Source organism: Sturnira hondurensis, unplaced genomic scaffold (genome assembly GCF_014824575.4).
Source record: "Sturnira hondurensis isolate 20B ecotype Veracruz unplaced genomic scaffold, ASM1482457v3 Scaffold0011192, whole genome shotgun sequence".
In the NCBI taxonomy this organism is placed as follows: domain Eukaryota; kingdom Metazoa; phylum Chordata; class Mammalia; order Chiroptera; family Phyllostomidae; genus Sturnira; species Sturnira hondurensis.
The window spans coordinates 453149-478473 of NW_028083823.1; the positions used below are offsets into that span (position 1 = coordinate 453149).

Sequence of the window (25325 nt, forward strand, 5' to 3'; positions counted from 1 at the left end):
CCTGCAACCCAGGCACGTGCTCTGACTGGGAATCGAACCACGATTGTGTGGTTCACAGGCCCGACCTCAACCCACTGAGCTACACCAGCCAGGGCTAGAATTTTTGACCAATGTCAGCATCCCAGACATATTTTTCACCCTTTACTCCCCAGTAACAATCATACTGGCCACTGTAGTTCACCCTGGAAACAGGATTTTCATTTCTTGAAAGAAAATGTTCCAGTTTAAAAAAAAATGGTAAATGGGTGACTAAATGCCTTTCTGCCAGTCATTTAGCTTGGGAGCAAAAAAGGTATGTGAATTTACATTTACAAGGGAAATCTCTTTTTGTGAGGATATCTCCATCTCTGTACAGAGAAGAGAAGGATGACTAAGTTTCTAGAAACTCTCATAAATAGAAAAGGCAATGACTTAAATCTGCACAACAAAGCCTTGTTTAATCTGTTTTTGTTGATAGCTTCCCATAAATGACTCCCCAACCTCAGCACTTTCTCTAGTCTTTAGCTGGAGATGGTATTTAAGGTGATGGCTTCCACCATTTCAGGGAGTTACTCAGTTTTCCTGAGTCTCTCCAATGTATACAGGAGGTATACATGTGATTAAACTTCTGTTTTTCTCTCGTTAATCTGTCTTTTATTACAAGAAAAGGGGGTTAGCCAAATCTAGGATTGTAAAGGAAAAATTATTTTCCTTTCCTATAATACTAAAACTTTTCTCAGTCTACTCACTGTACTATTTTGCTGCTGTCTTTGCCCATGATCCAATCTAATTCAACCACTGTATTTTGCTGTGATGGCTCTTGAGTGTTCCATGATCTGGAAGAACCGATCTGCTGTCCTCTACTTTTAATAGCATTGAATCCACTGCAGAAATCAGGCCAGTTGTTCTTCAGTATGTTTCACATTTGGGATTCATCTGAATGTGTTTCCATGTTTAGATTCAGACAAAATATTTCTGGGAAGGACACCACATAGATGATGTGTAACTTCCTCTGCATCTCATCAATAAATAGGCACATAATGTCAGGTCATAACATTATTAGTGATTCATGATGTGGACACTAATATCTTTGTTGTAAAAGCATATTTTCCATTTCTAAATAATAAGTAATCTGAGGGAATGTGAATATCCTGTTCTCCACAGTTTTTTTACCATGTTGTTTTGGCCCTTGATTTTTTTACCTGAATATATTACATACAAAACAGCAAGTTTCTAACTATGAAATTCTTTTTATAATTATTTACAGAGATCATCAATTATGATCTCAAATCCTATTTTTAAAGTTCATTTCCTTTTTTGTATCTTCTTTCTTTTTAAAATTATCAGGAGTATTTCTTATTCATGGATATTTATTATTTTAATATTATAATTCACTACTGTTATTATTCCCTTTAGTGCTCATATTGCACCGAATTTAACCATTGGACCCACCTTCAACCTAGCTCCTGAATCCTTTTGAAATGGCCTCATTTGTGTTAGAGGACTTATTTGCTTTCTGGTTGACCTTATACTTTCTGTGACCTCTCAAATGTTGGGTCATAGCTCAAAGGAGCCCTGGCTCCTTTTAGCAAGAAATAATTTTTAGAAACCAAGCTCTCGCTGTTATTTGTACTCTTTGGAACTGACAAGTCAATAGATCAAAACCCCACAATCATGTCTAACTCTCTCTTTTTCTTAATTAGGATATAATAGCTATAGTGAAGTCCAATTTCTTTAATTATTGATGCAATTAAGGGAGGGTTATACATTCTGATTCTGCATCATTATTTTGTTTCTGTAGGATCTAGTCTGCTTTATATACTTTATCCTTTCTCTTCATTTTCAAAAGTCCAGGGGATGCTCACAACACTAAGTTGCTCCCTTCCCCCATCTCAGAACCAATGCCTTCCTATAACTGCTACCTCTGGCCCTACATTTTTTGGTCCCTTTCTTTGGTTCTCAGTAGTTAGTGTTCAGAGCCATCTTGTCTCATACCCATTGCAACATCACAAAGTTATGTTGTTTGCACCACAAATTTGCCTAACAATGCACTTCTCAAAACATATCCGCTTCAATAAGTGATGCATGACTGTAGATGTAAATTCAACTCATAATATTGTTTGACTTAGTTATGTTGTTGGCATAAATTTTGTGTGGTTTTCTTTCCTTGTTGATCTCTATGGGTTTTAGAGCATGTGTGAAAATATTAGAATTTAAGAAGCTGCTATTATGCTAATCAGAAATCAGAAATCAGAAAATCAGAAATCAGAAACATCTCTGTATGTTTGAAATTATTTTTATGTTTTATTTACATAAAACTTGCCTTGCCTTCTGAGTTATTCCGTATTTATAAAGGGGAAGTGATTAAAAAATCCAACATAATTTTATTAAAAGATTCACAGTATCTTTAGGCTTAATTTTAGCAGGACTCATGCCTCTGAGCCAAGTTGCTGGTCACTTTCGAGGTTCACTTACATGCTATTGAAAGTTTTAAATATGAAAATAAACAAATGAAAGAGTATTTTTCCTAACTCTTTAGTCTAGCACTTCTGAATTAACTAAGAAAATAATTACCTCCTTATGTGCCTGCTGACTAATGATGTGCTAGACATCAAAAATTAATTTTAATCTGTTCCTCATTTCTTTTCCTGTTTGGTCTGGCGTTCAGCTGGTTAGGCTGTCTGTAATCAGATGCTTGCATTCTTTGTAACTAAGAAACACTAAATCAAGTGAGAGCACAAAAAGGAAACAAATGGCATTGGGTAATGATGAGAGCATCCAATTAAATAGAAAAAAAATACACTAGGAACTTATCAAAGTCATTGAAAATGCCCATTCAGACATTGCCAGGGTCCTCTTACAGTTTAATGAGTGTGTTTTCCATTATGTCAGCCAGATCATTAATGATCAATTGTCCCTTTTCCCAACTGGTTTTCAAGCACAGCGTTACTGTAGTGCATATTGGTAAAATGACAAAAAGAAGAATCAAAATTATCTTAATCTTGTTGCAGACCACGGCCATATCTTTCCTTGGGGGTGGGGGTGGGGAGTGGCTGTGCTCTAAATAGATAGATGAAAAGGAACAATGGGAAGTTAAAGTTACAATGAGAATTTTTATCAACTTAAATCCCTGCCCTCATTTCCCAATGCAGTGAGCTCTGGGGAACTTAAAATGGAACACATAAAAAGATGCTTCATGATTTTCTAAAGCAGTTAGGCTTAAATACCTTCATGTCAAACCAGATCATACTTTGTTTTAATTCTTCTCTAACTTATTCAACACAATTTTTACTGAAAGTTTAAAATGTGACTGGTTCTATGCTATAAGCTAAATACACATTCTTAAATAAAATATCTTTTGTACCTACCCTCCCAAAGCTTACAGGCTGGTGGGAAAGCAACATTAAACAACAACGATACTATAAATGTGCAATCATATGCATTGATCATTGTTTGATATATTGAAAAAATGGGCTTTTGCAAGACACATAAATATAGCACTGGTCACGATTCAGATGTAAGGTTGGAGATCTCTGTAAATAAGGGACAAGTTCACCAGGTCCTGACAACAGCTGCTAGCCAGAGGAAGCTACCAGGGGAGAACAGGTAAGCAGGAAAATAGATACGGCATGTGCCCAAACTCAAACCTCTTTACTTTCTACATTCTAGCTGAGTGGCAAGAAGAGGCAGAAGAAAAGCAAAACAAAAAGAAAATAGGCCTATCTAACAGAGTAGGTCATTGGTTTGCTAAACGTTCTAGCCATTTGGGTAAAAAAAGAGAGAACCACTCTGACAAACTAAAATTTAAACACATTATCCAAAAGTAAGCATAGCTTATTCATTCCGACCAATTCATAAAGTATCCTCCTCCCTTTGGAGGCAGTATATGAGGGTTTATGAAGAGGTCAGAGAGTGCAAGGCCTTGAATTACTTCTCAGGGAAGCAGCATACCTGACTTCAAGAAAATGGTTTTTCAGCAGGAAACATCTGGAGGCAAAGCTCACCCTCCTTAGCTCTCACCTAATGTGTCTGCAGTCACACCCACTTCTCCTTCCTGTCCCTCTGAAGAAGCTATTCTTCCTCATTATCATGACTATGATAATCTTTTCATCTGTGTTTTGGATTTGATATATTTTCATTTCTTCAGGTACCTTTTTCCATCTGATTTATATATCATTATCTTCTCCCCTTCTCTTGGCTCTTTCATCCCCAGCATTTAAGAAAATATTGATTTAAGCTGCTCAAATCTTGACAGTAACCTCTCCATCTATTCTTCATCTTCTTGACCCTGCCACAATCATCATCAGAGATCTTACAACTAACTCCCTTCATAACCCTCATACCTAAGTTTATTTTCAAAAGTTATCTCAGTTCTCTGCCTCTACTTCTTAATCCCCATGCATTTCCCAACTCACTGGAATTTAGCTGCTTCTCTAGTCTCTCCACAATGAACAATCAATAAAATCAGTAAAGCTTCCCATTTTTGAAAACTGGATACATTTTGGAGATAATCTAACATTATCCCTGAAACCACCTGTACTGATGGCCACATCCATTTTCCTGAAATTTCTTTCTACCTTGATTTCAGTAACTCCCTCCTTGATGCCCCTTGCTTATATTTATCCTGCTGCAATGTCTTCTTTTGGGGTTTTGCACAATCTCCTTCTCAAAGCCTTTAAAATATGTGTACATTTTCAAAATACATATTGTCCTGTGAGTACTCCCAAACTTTTCCCTCCTTATAAAAAAGGTTCTGACTCTTTTTTATTAGTGTTTTTTTGCTGATATGTATTCTCTAAAAGGGTTTGGATATTCGCAGCCTAATTCTTTCAGTTTTGTGAAACACTAAAACAGGAGTAGTAAACAATTAAGAGAAATATATTATTGTTTAAAAAAGAGATAGTTTGGCAGAGTTTATAAAGAGGATTGCAGAGAGTGTTGGGATTCTGATGAAGAGTCCGGAAGAGATAAGCTGGGAAACTTTATGGGTGAAAGGAAGTGTGAGGAAAAGAAAATGTCATTTTAATAAGGACTTCTCTAAGCTCCAAATATCATTGCCAATGTTTTATAAACACAAGAACTCCAATTATTTTGAAGTTCATTTAGTTTATGATCTGTGATTCTTGTACTAGAATATCACTCTCAGAATAGAATGTGTGTTTCATGTATTCAATTGAGTTATCTGCAGATTGAAATATAGTGATGAGATGGGTGTTTCATTTTGTGAAGTCATTGAACTGTGCACTCAACAATTCTACAGCTTTATAAACTGTACTCCAGAATTGCTTTCCAAAATTTTTTATGATGACTTTCTTCCAAATTAAATGTCCTAATTAGATTTGGCTCTTGAAATCCAGACATACATTTTCAACTACTCACCAGATACCTCTATTACTGTGTACCATAGGCAACTAAAGCCAAAGTGTTCTAATGAAAAAACCTGTTCCTGATTAGAGAGCCTGGAAATAAACCCAAGTCTCTATGGTCAATTAATATTTGACAAAGGGGGAAGAAGCATAAAATGGAATAAAAATAGCCTCTTTGATAAATGATGTTAGGAGAGCTGGACAACTACATGCAAAAAAAGAAAATGAAACTCGATCACCAATTTACATCATACACAAAAGTAAATTCGAGGTGGATAAAAGACTTAAATATAAGCCATGACACCATAAAAGTCCTAGAGGAGGACATAGGCAAGAAAATCTCAGATATTTCATGCAGCAATATTTTTACTGATATGTCCCCTAGAGCAACGGACATAAAGGAAAGAATGAACAAATGGGATCTCATAAAAATAAAAGGCTTCAGAACAGCTGAAGAAAACAGCATTACATTGAAAAAAGAACCAACCATATGAGAAAACATATTTGCTAATAATACCTCAGACAAGGGCTTGGTCTCCAAAATACATAAAGAACTCACACAACTCCACTCCATGAAGACAAACAACCCAATTAAAAAATGGGCAAAGGATTTGGACAGACACTTCTCCAAGGAGGACATACACAGGGCCCAGAGACACATGAAAAGATACTCAGCATCACTAGCCATCAGAGAGATACAAATTAAAACCACAATGAGATACCACTTCACACTGGTCAGAATGGCCATCATAAACAAATCAACAAACAACAAGCATTGGAGAGGTTGTGGAGAAAAGGGAAACCTAGTGCACTGTTGATGGGAATTCAGACTGGTACAGCCACTGTGGAAAACAGTATGGAATGTCCTCAGAAAACTAAAAATGGAACTGCCTTTTGACTCAGCAATTCCACTCCTGGGATTATATCCTAAGGATCCTGAAACACTAATCAAAAAAACCCCTATGCATCACAAGGTTCATAGCAGCACAATTCACAATAGCCAAGTGCTGGAAGCAACCTAAGTGTCCATCAGTAAATGAATGGATAAAAAAAACAAAACCTGGTGCATTCACACAATGGAATACTATGCAGCAGAAAGAAAGGAGCTCCTACTGTTTGCAACAGCATAGATGGCACTGGAGAGCATTATGCTAAGTGAAATAAGCCAGGTGGTGAAAGACAAATGCCATATGATCTCACCTATAAGTGGAACTTAATCAACAAAACAAACAATCAAACAATACAATCAGAGACACTGACAGTAACCAGAGAGGAGGGGTGAAATGTATAACAGAGGAAGGGCCATCAAGTCACATGTATAAAGGACATATGGACAAAGTCAAAGAGGGTAGGTCTGAGGGTGGGAGGTGGGGATAAGTGGAGCTGGGGGGTGTGGTGGGGTGAAAATGGAGACAACTGTACGTGAACAACAATAAAAATAAATAAATAAAATAAATTTTGTATAACTTTTAGTGGAAAAAAATAAAATGCATTTTGCATCCCTGGAGCTGCTTTTCAAAGTGGCTGATGTTCCTTACACTGCACAGGCTCAGGAAATGGCTAGAGACTCTCAGGACACTGTGAAGAGAGGACGATGAAGTCCAAAACTGGGTAGATTATGGTACAGTACTCATGGAATAGCCAACTACTAAAGAGGTCCCAGAAGAAAAGATTTCACATGAATCAACAACTTTCCTTGTCTTCCACAGCAAGTTTCACTCCTTACTCGGTGCTGAGAATGGATATAGAGCAGATTGACCCATTTGATTTGCTTATCAAGAATGGGCAGATTGATCTACAGCTCATTTAAGTGCCTGCTTATCAAGAGAAGAGGTCAACGTGCATCATGGGTGAGAATATGGCTATTAAGCATTTAATGAAGAGTTTCAACAGTTTTTTGCTTGATTTTTTTTTGCTTAGAAACAAATGGAATTGACAAAAAGCCTCTGGGTATACACAGACACCCAAGGGGTTGGGGAAGGGAGAAAGAAAGAAAAGCATATTTTATTGTCTCTCTAGCCTTATTAAGAAGAGTGTACTAAGACCATGTTTATCTCAGGCCATACTCTGTCAGAAGAGCCAGACTTCAGGTTACTTACTGAAGAGTTCGGTTCTTAATCTCACAAATAATTAACCAATCAACGAATCAAGTATTTACTGAATGCTCACTAAATGCAAAGGGTTTACGATATGACTTCTGGGGTAAGTATTAAATTCCCACACTTAAGCTTTCTTCTTTTTTATCTCTTGCACTCATTATTCAAATCTTAATCTTATTATTGCTTATACTTCGAGTTACCCTATTGAAAATTTTCTTGACTTTTCTTTCCCACTTCCAACCTATCTGCTCCTAATTTTCTTCTTTCCTATTTTCTTTCCATTTATCCATTCTTCAAAGGCATTGTCAGGAAGAAAAGTAGAGGTCTATTTCAAAGTTATTATAATTATCATATTGCTATTTTTTTGAGAGCTCATACTACATGCCAGACACTAAAACATGCTTTAAATACCCTAGTCATCGCCTTGGCTGGTGTGGTTCAGTGGATGGAGGGCCAGACAGCAAATCAAAGCATTGCTGGTTCAATTCCCAGTAAGGGCACATTTCTGGGTTGTGGGCTGGGTGCCCAGTCGGGGGTGAGTAAGAGGCAACCATATTGTAGACCACTCTGCCTGGTTCTAAGAATTGTATCTCGACCCCTTGTGGCCAAGGGCAAAGGATGACCTTTGGAATGCCAGCTGCAGGAGACAAAGCTTGTCTCTGGTAGCAAATGCTGCCTCAGTTTCCTCTCCCTGTCCCCAGAGCTTGGTCAGAAGTCAATGACAGGTAAGATACCTCACAGCAGGGGGCAACCTAAGCCAGACTCAATCACTTGGGAGGCCTTCATGGAAGGACTCGGGAGGCTGCGACAAAGAGGGAGCAATGGACTCTCGCCCCCTGGCTTTGACAAAGCACAAATCCCCATGTATTCTGGGGGAAGTACTTCCTGGCTCTAATCCCCTTAAGCCTGAATACCTGTTGGGGACGGGTGCAACTCCTTGCCTTGCTAGAGTGCATCCTGGGGAAAAATCTGGCATCACAAAGACTTCCTGATAAACCTGTGAAATCTGCTCTGCTAAGAGTGCTTTCATTCATATGTTAAGGGTTCAAGCAGGAAATTCTAAAACTCTGTTCCTGACAGACTCTGAGTCATACTAAGCCCTCAGATTTCTTTGAAATGTTATCTACCATTTGATCCTTGCTGCCCCATATTCCTGTGTATTACAACCCAATAAAAGCCCCTGGAGGATGGGGCTCGAGGTCTTTTCCCCCTGCAAAACTGGCCACTGCTCACAGCCTTTTTCCTCTGGGAAAATAGCCACCTCTCCCCCCCAAGCAGATCACATCATGTCTCAGTTATGTTTACTCTCATTCATGGTGGCTGGGGGGACTTGCAAGGAAAGTTGCCTCTACACAACCACACACTGATGCTTCTCTCCCCTATTTCTCCCTCCTTTCCTCTCTCTAAAAACAAATAAATAAAAATCTTTTTTAAAAAGTTAACTTAAATACCCAGTCATATAATCTCAAAAGGAAGGCAATTATCAAAGTAGAGTTATTGTTATTTTACTGTTTGTCACAAATATCATTTCTATGGATATTTACTATTAATCAATTTAGTAAACAAATAGTTTGTTGTGTTCATTTTGTACCTTGCAAGGTAGAAATTACTGTTGTTAAACAGTGATTAGCCTCATGATTTTTTTCTTAATAAGGACAACAAATAAGAAAATATATATATAATAGTAGTCAATAAGTGTGGTGGTAGAGATATATCCTTGGCATCTCATGAGATAAAGACAAGGATGTCAGAAGAATGTTTTGAAGAAGTTAATATAGATTCCTTTTTGAGAGAGGAGTTAACCAGAAAAACAAGTTTAGTGTGGACATGACCATGGGTAGAGTATCCCAGGTGAATGGAAAAAAAAAACATGAAAGATGTCAAAGATATAAAACATATGCTATTTTCAGGAAATTCAAAAAAAGCCACTGAAAGAAAGGCCAGAAAGGACAATAAGTACCAGATATTGAGAGCTAGCTAACAGCAGAATTTCTTTGTTTCCCCCATCTTTATTGAGTTATAATTGACTAAAAAAAACTTTGTGTAAATTTAAGATGTACAATGTGATCATTTATTATACATATAAAGTGATTACCACAATAAAGTTAATAATGAGTTTCTGAAGTCCTATAGCTTTGTTGCTAGTCCAAGCTCTGCTTCTTGTTACCTGTTATTTAATCTTTTTGTGATTCAGATTAGCACCTGTATAATGGAGATAATATTAATCCTTTCATTATAAAGTTTTGTTAAGGATTAAACAAGTTAATAGCATTAAAGATTTCCAATATCCTCTATCATGTAACAAAGGCTACTATATGAGTATTGGCTGCTATTATGCTCTGCTGAAGAAACTGAAGGGACAGGGATATATTTAGAGTTTTATTTTAATAGGATCTCTATGGAATAACTGATAAGAATGGACAGTAGGATGCATATCTGCCCTTAGGGAGACCAGACCCGTGTAGTATGTGGCTTAGAAATGTTGCACAGACCAACTAAGATGCTAGATGTGGGGATGGGGAAGTGGGCATGGTGTAGTTTGTGCCCAACTCAGGCAGGATCTTTTCCATACGGAGAAGGAAAATATGTTCTGAAAAACTGATTGTATTGTGGCTCTGCTCATAGAAATAGAAAAAAGAGTAGGAACAGGTTTTTCTCTCCTTTTTTTAGATCTTTAAATTTGTTGTTCAAGTATAGTTGTCTCTATTTTGCCCCCACCACTCCCCCTATCCCAGCCAACCCCATTTTCCACCATTGATCCTATTCCCCTTTGATTTTGTTCATGTGTCCTTTATAGATGTTCCTGAAAACCCTTTCCTCTTTTCCTCCCATTATTCCCTTGCACCTCCCCTCTGGTTATTTTCAGTTTGTTCTTTATTTCCATGTGTCTGGCAATAGTTTGCTTGCTTGTTTGTTTTGTTGATTAGTTTCCACTTATAGGTGAGATCATATGGCATTTGTCTTTCACCACCTGGCTTATGTCACTTAGCATAACACTCTCCAGTTCCATCCATGCTGTCACAAAGGGTAGGAGCTCTTTCTTTCTGCTGCATAGTATTCCATTGTGTGAATGCACCAGTTTTTTGTTTGTTTTTAACTTTTTCTAATTTAATTCTCGTTCAAGTACAGTTTTCCGTCCCCCACTCCCATCCCAGTCCACCCCCCGTGCTCCCCACCTCCCTCCCATCCCCAAATCCCAGCTGTTCTCCATGTCTCCTCAACACTAGTTTCTGTTAATCCTTCCCCCTTTCCCCTGAAATTCCCTCCCCTCTACCCTCTGGTCACTGTCCCCCTGTTCTATATTTCAGTGTCTTTGGTTATATTTTGCTTGCTTCTTTGTTTTGTTGTTTAGCTTCCTGTTAAAGGTGAGATCATATGGTATTTGTCTTTCAACACCTGGCTTATTTCGCTCAGCATAATGCTTTCCAGTTCCATCCATGCTGTTGCAAAGGATGGGAGCTCCTTATTTCTTTCTGCTGCATAGAATTCCACTGTGTAAATGTACCATAGTTTTTTATCCATTCATTTACTGATGGACACTTAGGTTGCTTCCAGCACTTGGCTATTGTAAATTGTGCTGCTATGAACCTTGTGATGCATAGTTGGTTGTTTTTTTTTTATTAGTGTTTCAGAATCCTTAGGATATAATCCAAGGAGTGGAATTGCTGAGTCAAAAGGCAGTTCCATTTTTAATTTCTGAGCACATTCCATACTGTTTTCCACAGTGGCTGTACCAGTCTGAATTCCCATCAACAGTGCACTAGGTTTCCCTTTTCTCCACAACCTCTCCAATGCTTGTTGTTTGTTGATTTGTTTATGATGGCCATTCTGACCAGTGTGAAGTGGTATCTCATTGTGGTTTTAATTTGTATCTCTCTGATGGCTAGTGATGCTGAGCATCTTTTCATGTGTCTCTGGGCCCTGTGTATGTGCTAGTTGAAAAAGTGTGTGTTCAGGAAAAAAATCTCATTTGCTATAGCAAAAAGAAAAATAAAGTACCTAGGAATAAAGCTCACCAAGGAGGTAAAAGACCTGTACCCAGAAAACTACACAACACTGAAGAAAGAAATAAGGAAGACACAGTTAAATGGAAGTATGTACCATGTTTATGGACTGGAAGAATTAACATCAAAATGTACATATTACCCAAAGCAATTTATAGATTCAATGCAATCCTTATTAAAATATCAAGGATATATTTCATAGATCTAGAACAAACATTTCAAAAAAATTATATGGAAGTGTAAATGACCCTGAAGAGCTACAGCAATTTTAAGAACAAAGTAGGAGGGGTCACGATACCTGATATAAAACTGTATTTACAAGGCCACTGTAAGCAAAATGCATTTTAAAAATAAGAAAATTGATTTGGTGATACAGAGTACAGAGGTCCAAATTGTTTTTTTTGGAGGGGGTGGATTGTTTTTATTTTATTTTATTTTATTTTATTTTATTTTTATTGTTAATGCTGTTACAGTTGTTCCCACTTTTTCTCCCTTTCCCCACTTCCATCTGGATCCACCCTCTCCCCTCCCAAAGACAATCCCTATATTGTTGTCCATGTCCAGGGGTTGTACATGAATGTTTTATGGTTAATCCCTTCACCATTTTTTATCCTCCACCCACTTTCTTTCTGGAAGCTGTCAGTCTGCTCTATGTATCTAAACTTTTGTTATTATTTAGTTCATTGGTTTATTGTGTTCATTAGATTCCACACAGAAGTGAGATCATGTGGTATTTTCTTTTACTGACTGGCTTAATTTACTGAGCATAATTTTCTCCAGGTCCATCAATGCTTAGCATAATTTACATACAGGTCCATGTAAAAATGTAAGAGCTTCATCTTTTTTACTATTGTATAGTATTTCATTATGTAAATGTACCACAGCTTTTTTTTCAATTCACAAAACAATCTTTATTATCCTGCACCCTTTGCCTTTGGTAAGAGTATAACACAAAAATACCAATTGTATCAGGAAAAGCAATACTAGATAGCTGTCATTATTAGTCCAAATCCACTATATATCAGCTGTTTTTGGTAACTTCAGTTGGCTATTCGGCTTTCCAAGCTCTGCTCTAGGTTCTTTTTTTAAAATCATTTTTTATTGTTATTCTATTACAATTGTCCAAATGGAACTGAAGAATATTATGCTAAGTGAAGTAAGTCAGTCAGTAGAAGACAAATATCACATGACCTCACCTATAAGAGGAATCTAATGAACAAAATAAACTAATGAACAAAATATACTCACGGGGTGGGAACATGGAACAGCCTGACAGTGACCAGAGGGGTTGGGGGAGGGAGATAATGGTGGAAAGAAGGGGAAGGGGCAAGTAAAATAACATGTGTGAATGACTGACACAGGCATGAACAACAGTGTGAGAATTGACTATGGGAGTGAGGGGATGGGGTTGGATGATCAGAGGAGAGAAAAGGGGGAAAATTGGGACAACTGCAGTCGAATAACAATACCATACCTTCTTTTTAAAATCCATTTATCTACTGATGGGCACTTAGGCTGCTTCCAAATCTCGGCTATTGTAAATAATGCTGAAATAAACATAGGGGCAATGTTTTATACTTTTTTCAATTGAGGTACAATTGACATATAATATTATATTAATTTAAGATCTTCACCATAATGATTTGTGTATATGGTAAAATGAGCATCCTAATAAGTCTAGTTAACATCCATTGCCACACACAGTTGGCAAAAATTTTTTTCTTGTGATGAGGACTTTTAAGATGATAACTATTTTAATTGAATCAATGATGATTTGAACAAGTACAAAGTTTATTCTGTTAAAAAAAGAACACAAGTAGATCAGTGAAAAAGAAAAAGAACAGAGACTTCTATCTAAGATGGAAGTGTATGTAGACACACTGTGCCTCCCTGCACAACCAAAAGAAGAACAACAATAAATTTAAAAAGAAAAAACAACCAGAACTGACAGAAAATTGAACTGTAATGGAAGTCCAACAACCAAGGAGTTAAAGAGGAAACATTCATCCAGACCAGTAGAAGGGGCAGAGATAGGCGGAGAGGACCGGAGGCAAGGTGGCAGTTGGTGGACCAGGTGGCCCTATATATGCATACAGATAAACTGTGAGAAACAACTGGGAAATGAGACAAACAGTGCAACTCATTGTTCCATTGTGGGGAAATAAAGCCTCAAGACCTCTGACTGAAAACACCTGTGAGGGTTGGGGTGGTGGGAGAAACTCCCAGCCTCACAGGAGAGTTTATTGCAGAGACCCACAGGGTCCTAGAACACGCACAAAACCACCCACCTGGGAATCAGCACCAGAAGGGCCCAATTTGTTTGTGGGTAGCAGGGGGAGTGACTGAAAGCCAGCAGAGAGCAGAACAAGCGGCATTGTTCCCTCTCGGACCCCTTCCACACATACGGCATCATAACACAGTAATGTGGGTTGCCCCACCCTGATGAATACCTAAGGCTCCACCCTTTACTACATAACAGGCACACTGACACACACACAAATGGCTGAAACCAAATGGTGTTGGGAGAACTGGACAGCTACTTGCAAAAAAAATGAAACTTGAGCACCAAATTACACCATACACCAAAATAAATTCAAGGTGGATAAAACACTTAAATATAAGCCGTGACACCATTAAAGTCCTAGAGGAGAACATTGGCAGGGAAATCTCAGATATTTCATGCAGCAACATTTTTACTGATATGTCCCCTAGAGCAAGGGATATCAGGAAAGAATAAACGAATGGGATCTCATCAAAATAAAAAACTTCTGTGTGGCTAAAGAAAACAGTACTAAAATAAAAAGACAACCAACTGTATGGGAAAACATAGTTGCCAATGATACCTCAGACAAGGGTTTCATCTCTCAAATGTACAAAGAACTTACATTACTCCACTCTAAGAAGACAAGCAACCCAATTAAAAAATGGGCAAAGGACTTGAACAGACACTTCTCCAAGGAGGACATACAGAGGATCCAGACACATGAAAAGATGCTCAGTATGGCTAGCTCCCAGAGAAATGCAAATTAAGACCACAATGAGATACCACTTTACACCAGTCAGAATGGTCAGCACAAACAAAGAAACAAACAAATGTTGGAGAGGGGGTGGGGAAAAGGGGACCCTAGTTCACTGTTGGTGGAGTTGCAGACTGGTACAACCACATTGGAAGACAATATGGTATTTTCTCAGAAAACTAAAAATGAACCTGCCTTTTGATCCAGCAACTCCACTGCTGGGATTATATCCTAAGAACCCTGAAACACCAATCCTAAAAAACCTATGCACCCCAATGTTCATAGCAGCACAATTTACAATAGCCCAGAGTTGGAAGCAACCTAAGTGCCCATCAGCAAATGAATGGATCAAAAAATTATGGTACATACACACAATGGAATTCTATGCAGCAGAAAGAAAGAAGGAACTCCTACCCTTTGCAACAGCATGGATGGAACTGGAAAGCATTATGCTGAGCGAAATAAGCCAGGTGTTGAAAGACAAATACCATATGATCTCATCTTTAACAGGAAGCTAAACAACAAAACAAAGAAGCAAGCAAAATATAACCAAAGACACTGAAATATAGAACAGGGGGACAGCGACCAGAGGGGAGAGGGGAGGGAATTTCAGGAGAAAAGGGAAAGGTTTCACAGGAACAAGTATAAAGGACACATGAACAAAAACTAAGGGGGGTGGAAATCGGAGGGAGGTGGGGAGCACTGGGGTGGTGGGCTGGGATGGGAGTAAAACACAGAAAACTGTATTTGAACAATAATTAAATTAAAAATGCTTTAAAAAGAAAAATAATAAAACAAACAAACAAAAAAACACTGGTAATCAGGATGCTTATAGAATTGTTTGACTATGGTCACAAAATAGAAGAAAAAATGAAGGCTATTAACAGTGAGATAGAGGAAAATATACAGGGAACCAACAGTGACAGGAAGGAATCTGGGACTCAAATCAATGGTTTGGACCGGAAAGAAGAAAAAAAACTTTCAACCAGAACATAATGGAGAAACCAGAATTCAAAAATATAAGGAGAGGCTTAGGAACCTCCGGGATAACTTTAAACATTCCAACATCCAAATCATAGGGGTGCCAGAAGGAGAAAAGGAAGAGCAACAAATTGAAAACTTACTTGAAAAAATAATGAAGGAAGCTTCCCCAATCTGGCAAAGGAAATAGACTTCCAGGAAGCTCAGGAAGCTTAGAGAGTCCCAAAGAAGTTGGACCCAAGGAGGAACACACTAAGGCATATCATCAGTGCATTACCTGAGATTAAAGAGAAGGTGAGAATCTTAAACGCAGCAAGAGATAAAGAGATAGTTACCTACAAAGGAGTTCCCATCAGATGGTCAGCTGATTTCTCAAAAGAGACCTTACAGGCAAGAAGGGGCTGGAGAGAAGTATTCCAAGTCATGAAATCCAAAGACCTACATCCAAGATTGCTCTACCCAGCAAAGCTATCATTTAGAATGGAAGGACAGATAAAGTATTTCCCAGATAAGGTCAAGTTGAAGGAGTTCATCATCACCAAGCCCTTATATGAAATGTTAAAGAGACTTACCTAGGAAAAAGAAGATAAAAAATATGAACAGTAAAAGACAGAAAACTGTACTTGAACAACAATGAAATTAAAAAATATGAAGAGTAAAATGACAACAAACTCACAACTATTAATAACCGAACCTAAACAAAAATAAAAACAAACTAAGCAAACAACTAGAACAGGAACAGACTCACAGAAACAGAGATCACATGGAGGGTTATCAGTGGGGGAGTGGGAGGGGGAGAGAGAGGGGGAAAGGTACAGACAATAAGTAGCATAAATGGTAGGTAGAAACAGACAGGGGGAGGTTAAGGATAGTATAGGAAATGGAGAAACCAAAGAACTTATATGTACGATACATGGACATGAACTAAAGGTGGGGAATACAGGTGGGAGGCAATATGCAGGGTGGAGTTGAATAAAGTGGTGGGATGGGACAACTGTAATAGCATAATCAATAAAATATATTTTTAAAAAATGAAACAAAAAAGAAAAAGAACAGCAGCTTTAGTTAGGAAATTCAGTTAGATAAATCAAGCAAATGAGTAAGTAATGGAGATAACAAGCAAAATTTCCCTCATATTAGATACTAAGGGATCAAAGACAAAAAACTTGATGGATGTTGTATCACTTCTAATTCCATTGTAAAAAATAATACATACATACAAATACAAAAGGTAAACAACATAATTTATTAGTATAATTATTCTAAGAACATTTAGAAATTCTTTCAAATAAACTTGTTCAAATTGAAATCAGAACTTTGCCAGAGCTCACAAATGCTGTTGTTACCTTGTTTTTATGGATTACGTATGTAGTATGTATTATTATTAGCAATCTCACCTGATTCACAAACTCATAGTTTTCATCATTTTAAAACTCAACTGGGTGTCACTAATAAAAATTAACAATTTTAGAAAGGACATCCTGGGAATGTAAGTGCAAAATTTTTTATGAGATATTAAATTAGAAAAATAATATGATCCCACTTTTAAAAAGTATTATATCTTATTTGATGAATTTGTCCAAGTATAGATTTAGGTTGGAATGGGGAAAATGACTTTAGAAGAACATTAGAAAGACCCTAAGGGTTTCTCCTATTTCATTTTCTCCTGTTTGTATTTCTCTCTGTGTGTGCATATATGTGTGTGTGTGTACTAATACTCCCTGTCATAATCCTTTGTCAATGTAGTCTAGTAGATGGAAAAAGGGAAACAAAGAATATGAAGCAATTTTTTAAAATCCATTACAAAGTATAACATAAATTTGCAATGAATCATGCCTTACCACAGAAACAAAATGTGTACAGATCAGAAAACAAGTCTATAAGTTTGTACAAAAATGATACTCCATTGTCCATTATCTTTTGTAATGAAGAAGAAAAGATATCCTATGTTGTCTCATGCCAAATATAAAGGCTCTTTACCATCAGGTCCAAATCTCATCTGCTTTCAATTTCACATTTCCAAATAGCTCTGGTAAAAATCTCTAAATGACTATGAATCTTCATAACATTTCTCAAACCACATTTCATACTCCTAAATTATTGAATCGAGGCAAATCAGTGTTTCTGAATGTTACCCATTCCTTGGAAATTTTACTTTTTCTTAAGTATTAATTTTAATCAAAGTGAAAGTAAATATGCTCTGTTAGAGCTCCTAGAAGGAAAATATTTTATTTTTCCCTTATGTCAGCGAATCCATTGCAGATAGAAGCAACATTGTGACCTAATGTGACTAGTGAGTAGAGTATACAGTGTTGACTAGTCCACAAGTCTCCATTTACTTAGCAGTAAATCGATGTAATCACCACTGTAACCCATAGTGTTGTTGTAATCATAGCGAAGAAGAGTGAAAGGCCAGCTTTGTTCATTTTGCTAGACCCCCTCATTAGAAGATGAAATATAGTGTTTTAATGGCCTGGTAGAATAATTAATGGAGAGCAAGTTTTAAATGCCCCATGATCAGTTCTGAATATTTTATGTTTTAGAATTCTTTAAGGGACACAAAAGCTTCATAGTACTTTGAGACAAAACACTTATTCACTTAGATTCAACAGAAATTTTGGATCCTATTCAAGGAATTGTGTTCAAGTATTGTGTTAATTTACCAATAAATAGTAGAAATCTTTCTTACAAAGAGCTCACAGAATAGAAGTATAAATAAAATGCTCACAGTTTTAAAGTATATATAAAATGACTCTAAAGCCCAGTTTAATGGGATAAAGGCTATAGAATTTCAAATTGCTAATATGGGTGATGATAGAAATACTTTTTTTCCCTCCCAAGATTGCAAAAGGATTCATGAAGGAGAAAGTGGCATTTGAGGGATCCTTCAAATGCTGACAACGCTTGACAGAAGTGGAGGAAATGGCAATGTACAAAGAATAATTTTAATGGAATAAATACTAAAAGGTACAGATGTTTTCATGTCATGGTGTTCCTTCTCTGTGCCTACATTATTATGGGGGGAATAGAAAACAAGGCTTGAAATCAGAGAGCAGATCATCATATTTAGAAAATGACAAATAATTGTTTCTAGAGTAATAAGAAAACAATATTATTCAAGGAAGAAAGTGATAGTGTCAGAATCAACCCCAAGATTATTCTCACACTAGCACTTGTGGAATGGTGATATGAAAAGTATGTCTAATACTCAACAAAACAATCATGACTGGTGAAAGTTATTTTAAAAAACATTTAAACCCCCTACTTCTAGAGCAGAAGTTCTATCCTAAGCATAGAAACCTAAGAATCCTGGGATCCCAGTAGCTCTTGTCCCAGCTCACTCATTGGATGAAAATTCCACTACAGGAGAAACAAGTGGGGAAGGTCAAAGGCTACTGCCCCACCCAGTTCCCTGCTTGTAAAACAGTGCTATCATTCCAGTCCCCATCTCTAGAGTACTGGCACAGAGATTTTGCTCAGTTGGAAGAGAATGTCTGTAAGAAGAGACTTTCTAAGCTCTCCCCAAAGGAACTGACTTTATTTGAAACATAAATTGACCAAGTTCAAGCATAAAGTTGCTCTCAACAACAATGGAGATTCTGGTGGTAAGCATAGAGAATAATGTGGTAGCTCTATGAAAACTTCAAGCTAGAGTCTCAGCCACAGAAACAAGATGACAAAGGGAACATCATTGGAAAGGGTTACAATAAGACATGCACATTAAATTTACCACATAATTTTATCTTTAATAGCATCTAAAATAATAAATTACTTAGGAATAAATTTACAGAAACAAGTATAAAACTTACATAGGTATCCCCCACTGCTTGAAAATTTTCCTTGTGCCACTTTGCTTTTACAAAGGACATGTATTAGTACCTCTTTTTCCTAACTGAAAGACATCCAGAGAGAATTTACACGTTTACAAAAAAGAGAAAAAAGTTAAAAGTGAAAATGGCATTCGCAGCACACACCCTGAACATTAAGAGTGTCACCACCTCCCACAAGCTCCTTCTGTGGGAACTACACTTAGAATCTCAGCATCAGGCTACCATAACCTTTGAATTGTGTCTGAGCATCTATCTCTATTTTGTGTGTTGGTTAGCAAGATGTGTCCCAAGATATCAGCAAAGTCTACAAGAACTCGTCAAGTGTTAGGCTTAGCATAAAAGTGGACATAATTAAGCATTTCCATCATAGTAAACAAAATAAAAACATAACTTCATGATAATTACTTCTTTGCTTTATGCTATTTTGGCCTACAAAAGGTTTCATCAGAATGCTCTACTTTCTGGTAGCAGGGGAAATGTGTATTCTGAAAGATATCAAAGACCTAAATAAATGGAAAGACATTGTGGATTACAAGACGTCATACTGTTAAAACAGTAATAGTCCCTAAAATTTATGTATATTGTATTCACAATTCCTATCAAAATTCTAACTAATTCCTCTGCAGAACTGGACAAATTGAGCCTAAAATTCACATGGACATGGAATGCACTGAGAATAGCCAAAACAATCTTGAATGAGTCAAAGTTGGAAGACTCACACTTCCTTACTTCAAAATTTAAAGTTGCAATAATTACTATAGTTTGTTATTGGCATAAAGCTAGACATATAGATCAATGAAATATAATGGACAGTCTAGAAATAAATCTTCATTTTATAGTTAATTTAGTTTCAAAAGGGCTGCCAAGACATTCAATGGGGAAAGAATAGTTTTTTCAACAAATGGAGCTGACATGACTAAATTATCCATGTTCAAAAGAATGAAGTTGGATCCATCTCTTGCATCATATACAAAAAATAACTCAAAATAGAAATGTAAGTGCTACAGCTATTAAACTCTTAGAAGAAAACATGGAGTAAATTATCGTGACCTTGGATTAAGCAATGGTTTCTTAAATAGCATGCCAAAATCAAAGCATAAGCAACAAGAGAAAAAAAGTAAATTGAATTTCATCAAAATTTTTAAAAAAGACTTTTGTGCTTCAAAGGGCAGCATTAAGAAAGTGAAAAGACAACACATAGAATGGGAGAAAATATTTGCAAATCATATACAGGGATCAGCAAAAGCAGGTTCATGGTTGTGAGTATATGAAATATGGATTATTGCATTATTATTTATTAATTCTTGTATTATTCATTTGTATTATAACTCTAAACTTACTTTTGCCCACTCCTGTATATAAGGGGCTTTTATCTAGAATATATAAAGAACTCTCATAGATTGACAATAAATATACAAATAACCCAATTAAAATGGGCAAAATATGACAGAAAACTGTACTTGAACAAGAATTAAATAAATTTTAGAAAAGAATTTAAAAATGGGCAAAATATCTGAATGAACATTCCTTCAAAGAATATGTACAAATACTCTGAAAGCACATGAAAAATGTTTACTGTTATTAACCATCAGGCAAATGCAAGTTGAAACCACAGTGAGATACCACTTTATACATAATGTCATAGCTATCATCAGAAAGATAGATAACATGTTTTGGTGAGGATATGGAGAAATGAGAACCTTCAAATACTGCTACTGGGGAAGTAAAACTGTACAGATACTTTGAACAGCCTCACAGTTCCTCTAAATGTTACCACATGACCCAGAAATTCCATTCCTAGGTATATACCCAAAAGAAATGAAAATGTATGTCATACAACAAATTATATGCAAATGTTTATATTAGCATTATTCATAGTAGACATATCTATACATATGCAATTGAATATCATTTGACAATAAAAAAGAAATGAAGTACTAATACACAAAACAATATAGATAAGTATTGGAAACATTATGGTAAGTGAAAAACCAGCCACAAAACACCACATTATCTATTATTACATTTATATGAAATGTCCAGAATACGCTATTCTATAGAGAAAAATAGATTTGTGGTTGCCAAGGGCTGAGGTTGTTGGGAAAAATAGGGAGTGGCTACTAATATGTATGGTGCTTCTTTTGGGGATGATGACAATATTCTAAAATTGATTATGGTGATGGTTGCACAACCATATGAATATACTAAAAACCATTGAATTATGCAATTTAAATGTGTAAACTGTATGAAATGTAAATTAAATCAAAATACATAAAGCTGTATGTTCTCCATCAATGTATAGAGCAGAGAGGATGAGTTAGAAGGAGAGTCTTTTTCTCTGATGAAACACATTGAAAATCAGATCTAGGCAAATGTGAGCAAAGTAATGTATCAGATTATATATATATATATATATATATATATATATATATATACACACATACACACACATATGAGTGTGAATATATTGAATATATGAGTGTGAATATGTGAATATACACACATATGTGTATATATTCAGTCCGGCACAAATAATACCCCATTTTTATTACAAAATCACAAGCATGTTATTATGTAACATAACAATATCACATGCAAGCACACCATGACATTTTAGGTAAGATGTTCAAATTAAAACTATAAATTATTTCACCCATATTATTACTCTACCAACCACACTCAGGAAGGCCTTGCTGGACCGTGTATATTTCTCACCCAAGAATGTTTGGATGCTTATTGATTTTAGAGAGTGAGGAAGGCGAAGGGAGGGGGAGAGAGAGAGACAGAGACAGGGACATTAATTGGTTGCCTCCCACATGCACCCCACCAGGGATCAAACTCCCAACCTAGGTATGTGCCCTGACCAGGGGTCAAACCCACAACCTTTTGGTGTATGGAATGATACTCCAACCAACTGAGTCACATACCAGCTGGAGCCAGACTTATATTTTTGAAGAGATAAAAGATGTTTCTCCTGTAAGGTACTGGAAATGAGTCTATACTCCAGTATTTTTCCCTGCAAAAATATTGTATTATTACAGGAAAGAATCTGTTTTCTCTTGATAGTTTGAGGCTGAATTTCATCTTTTAACTCTTTAATTTCTAAATTCTCAAAGGTGTGATTATTGCATTATGCTTGCAATGCTAAAGTGGCTGATTCTTTTCTCCTATATCACTATACTTTTGCAAGCCCAGAAATAAATCTAAAATTTCACAATCATGTTCTTTTCATATGATTATTCAAATAAAATATGGACTTTCTTGATATTTTGGCAAGAACAAACTTTACAAGTTTCTTTAGTGAAAAATTAAGGTCAAAGTATATGAAATTGAAGTTCAGAGAAGATGAATAAAATCATGCATGCCTGGAATAACTTATGAAGAAACATTAAACAAGAGAGACTAAATTTGGAAAGCTGGGAATAGTAGATGACTAAGTGGAAGCATAATTATATACAAATATTTGATAGATGTCAAAGGAGAGAAAAGTGACACATAGAAGCCAAGAATACAGAGAAATCATTAACAATGTTACTTTGATTTTTTTCAAAAAAAGGAAAATCAAAATGACAACTGAAAGGGGAAGCCACTGGAATAATCTGATATTGAAAAATTTTGCTAGATTGCAGGGTATCAGAAATATTTTTATTGTGTATCCATATAAAGGGCCAAAGTCATGCTAACAATTCCCTTTATGACAAAACATTTACATGCTTTCTATTACTTTAAGAAGCAAAAAATGGGGACAATTGGGCAAAGAGATTAACATTCTACATTGATAATCACTGTTCAGAAATATGTGTTTTGGGAGATGTTAAACAACCAGAGCAGGCTCTTTTTCAATAGCTACAGCTCCTAATGATGACTTCCACAACCAGAGTAGAATGGATATTTGTAAGATGCTGATTTTTTTTTACAGTAATATAATCTCTTTTATTAGACAATGAAGCGAGTTCTGGAAGCATTATTTGGAACACACGATGCTCATTCATTACATCTCACTTCATAATTTTAATAATAGGTACATGTAATTTCTGCTTTACATATATCTTTCCTCTTACGGAAAAAGTATATGCCATATGACAAAGTGAGAAAACAGTAAACTTTCAAAGGTGTTTGAATATCAGGTGTTTTCCTGTACTGGGCATTAACTTTAGGCTAATTGCCTTTTTTAAAGGCTAACTGCTTTTTTTAAAAGCTAATTTCATTTTTATGAAAATGTCACTTTGTTCTAGACCTTAAATGGAAATGTTCTACCTGTGATTCATACTTTAGATGATGATGATGATAATAATAATAATAATAATAATAATAATAATAGAAGCAATAATTTCTAGACTAGACCAAATTTCCATTGAATTGTGGTCATTAAATTTTCATTCCTTGGCTTCATACTTTAACTTATTTTTTTAAAAAACCATTTTATTTATTTTTAGAGAGAGGGGAAGGGAGGGAAAAAGAGAGGGAGAGAAACATTAATGTGTGGTTGCCTCTCACATGGCCCCCACTTGGGGACCTGGCCTGCAACCCTGGCATGTGTCCTAACTGGGCATCAAACTAGCAACCCTCTGGTTCACAGCCTGTGCTCAATCCACTGAGCTACACCAGCCAGGGCCATACTTTAACCCCTGATACCAATCATAAGCCATCCTAGTTGTACTGATACATTTAATTCTATTTTGTTAATTTGCAATATGAACCTGCCTCATTTAACATTTACTCAGAAAGGATGTACTTCAAGGCTGAAGTTTGAACAAAAATCTCTAAAATAATTCATATAGAAAAACACATTTTTTCTGGCAAAGAACTGATGGCAATTATATTACAGGGAAAATATAGTGATTGTATCTTTAATTGCAATTGATTGAGGATGCAGCACAATGCCTCATACAAAGTGGAAAATTAACAAATGTGTGCTGGATAACTGAATGAAAGCAAAAGTTTATTTTAAGAAAATATACAAGTTTAACTCATGGTTGAAGAATTAACTTTAATCTGTAATTTATGTATTAGAGCATTATTGGTAATGAAAAAGCTGTGTTGCATCAAAATTATAAATACCTAATGTTGTATGCTAAGGATTTTGGTATTTCTTTCATTATTTAAAAGTAGATGAGTATCATGAAGATTTTTAAAATTATTTTATTGTTCAATTACAGTTGTCTGCATTTTCTCCACACCACTCCCCACCACCCCAGCCAAATTTATCATGAATATTATGAAAAAAGAAAAGCATAATAATATGGATTTTAAGAGAGGTATTTGTTTCAATAATGTGGGCATCATCTACAGTTTTTAAACATTTTTATTGTTGTTCAAGTACAGTTTTCTGCCTTATCCCCTCAACCCTCCCCACCACCCCAGCCCTCCCCACCTCCTTCCCTTGTTTCTACCTCCTCTTGTTACAATTTCTAATAACGAAGATCAGTAATAATGTAATAAAATATTTGATGGTTTAGAAGTCTTTAGTGACCTTTGAGTAGACAGACCCACAAATTGATGTACACAAAGCAAAAAACAAAAATAAGTAAATTATATTTTCTCTTATGACCCAAATAGAATCACAGGGATCAAATTTGGAACACTCTAGAATACCTGAAAAAAATGGAGGAAAATAAGGCAATAGTTTCAAAGACAGTGGACATCAGGAAGCAGAGACTGACCTCTAAGAGGTAGGAAATAAATGAGATGAGCCCTATGATTGCTTTACATTACTTTAGTTTCCAGGCCAGAGCTCAAAGAGGGAGAACCCAGGCAAAGACCAGTAGTCTCACTAAGTGGAGGAGGTGGAGATAAAAGACTCTACAGAGCAAAGTGGGTAGAGTTCTCAAGACAGAGGACCAGAGAGGAGAATGACAAAAAGAGAAGGAATTCCAAAATCTTGCACCCCACACTAACTGTTCAACTGATTACCAATCACCTTGTGTATGAGCACAGTATTAAAAGCCAGGGAAGAAACCACTTAAGTGGATTATAGATCGAAATACCCAATATTCACACAGGGCCTGAGATAGTGTGTTTACAGTCAGCCAGACAATAAAACCTCAAG

At 36.2% G+C, this 25325-nt stretch overlaps 1 protein-coding gene across 1 annotated transcript in view; it reads left to right on the plus strand.

The window, feature by feature from the left end:
* The first annotated feature begins 3448 nt into the window (after positions 1-3448).
* LOC118996240 (ferritin heavy chain-like) overlaps positions 3449-25325 on the plus strand; it is a 44017-nt gene continuing 22140 nt past the window's right edge. Inside the window, exon 1 of the mRNA XM_037059544.1 lies at positions 3449-3585. Within this exon, the coding sequence (XP_036915439.1) occupies positions 3449-3585 (137 nt within the window). The remainder of the gene's footprint in view (positions 3586-25325) is intronic.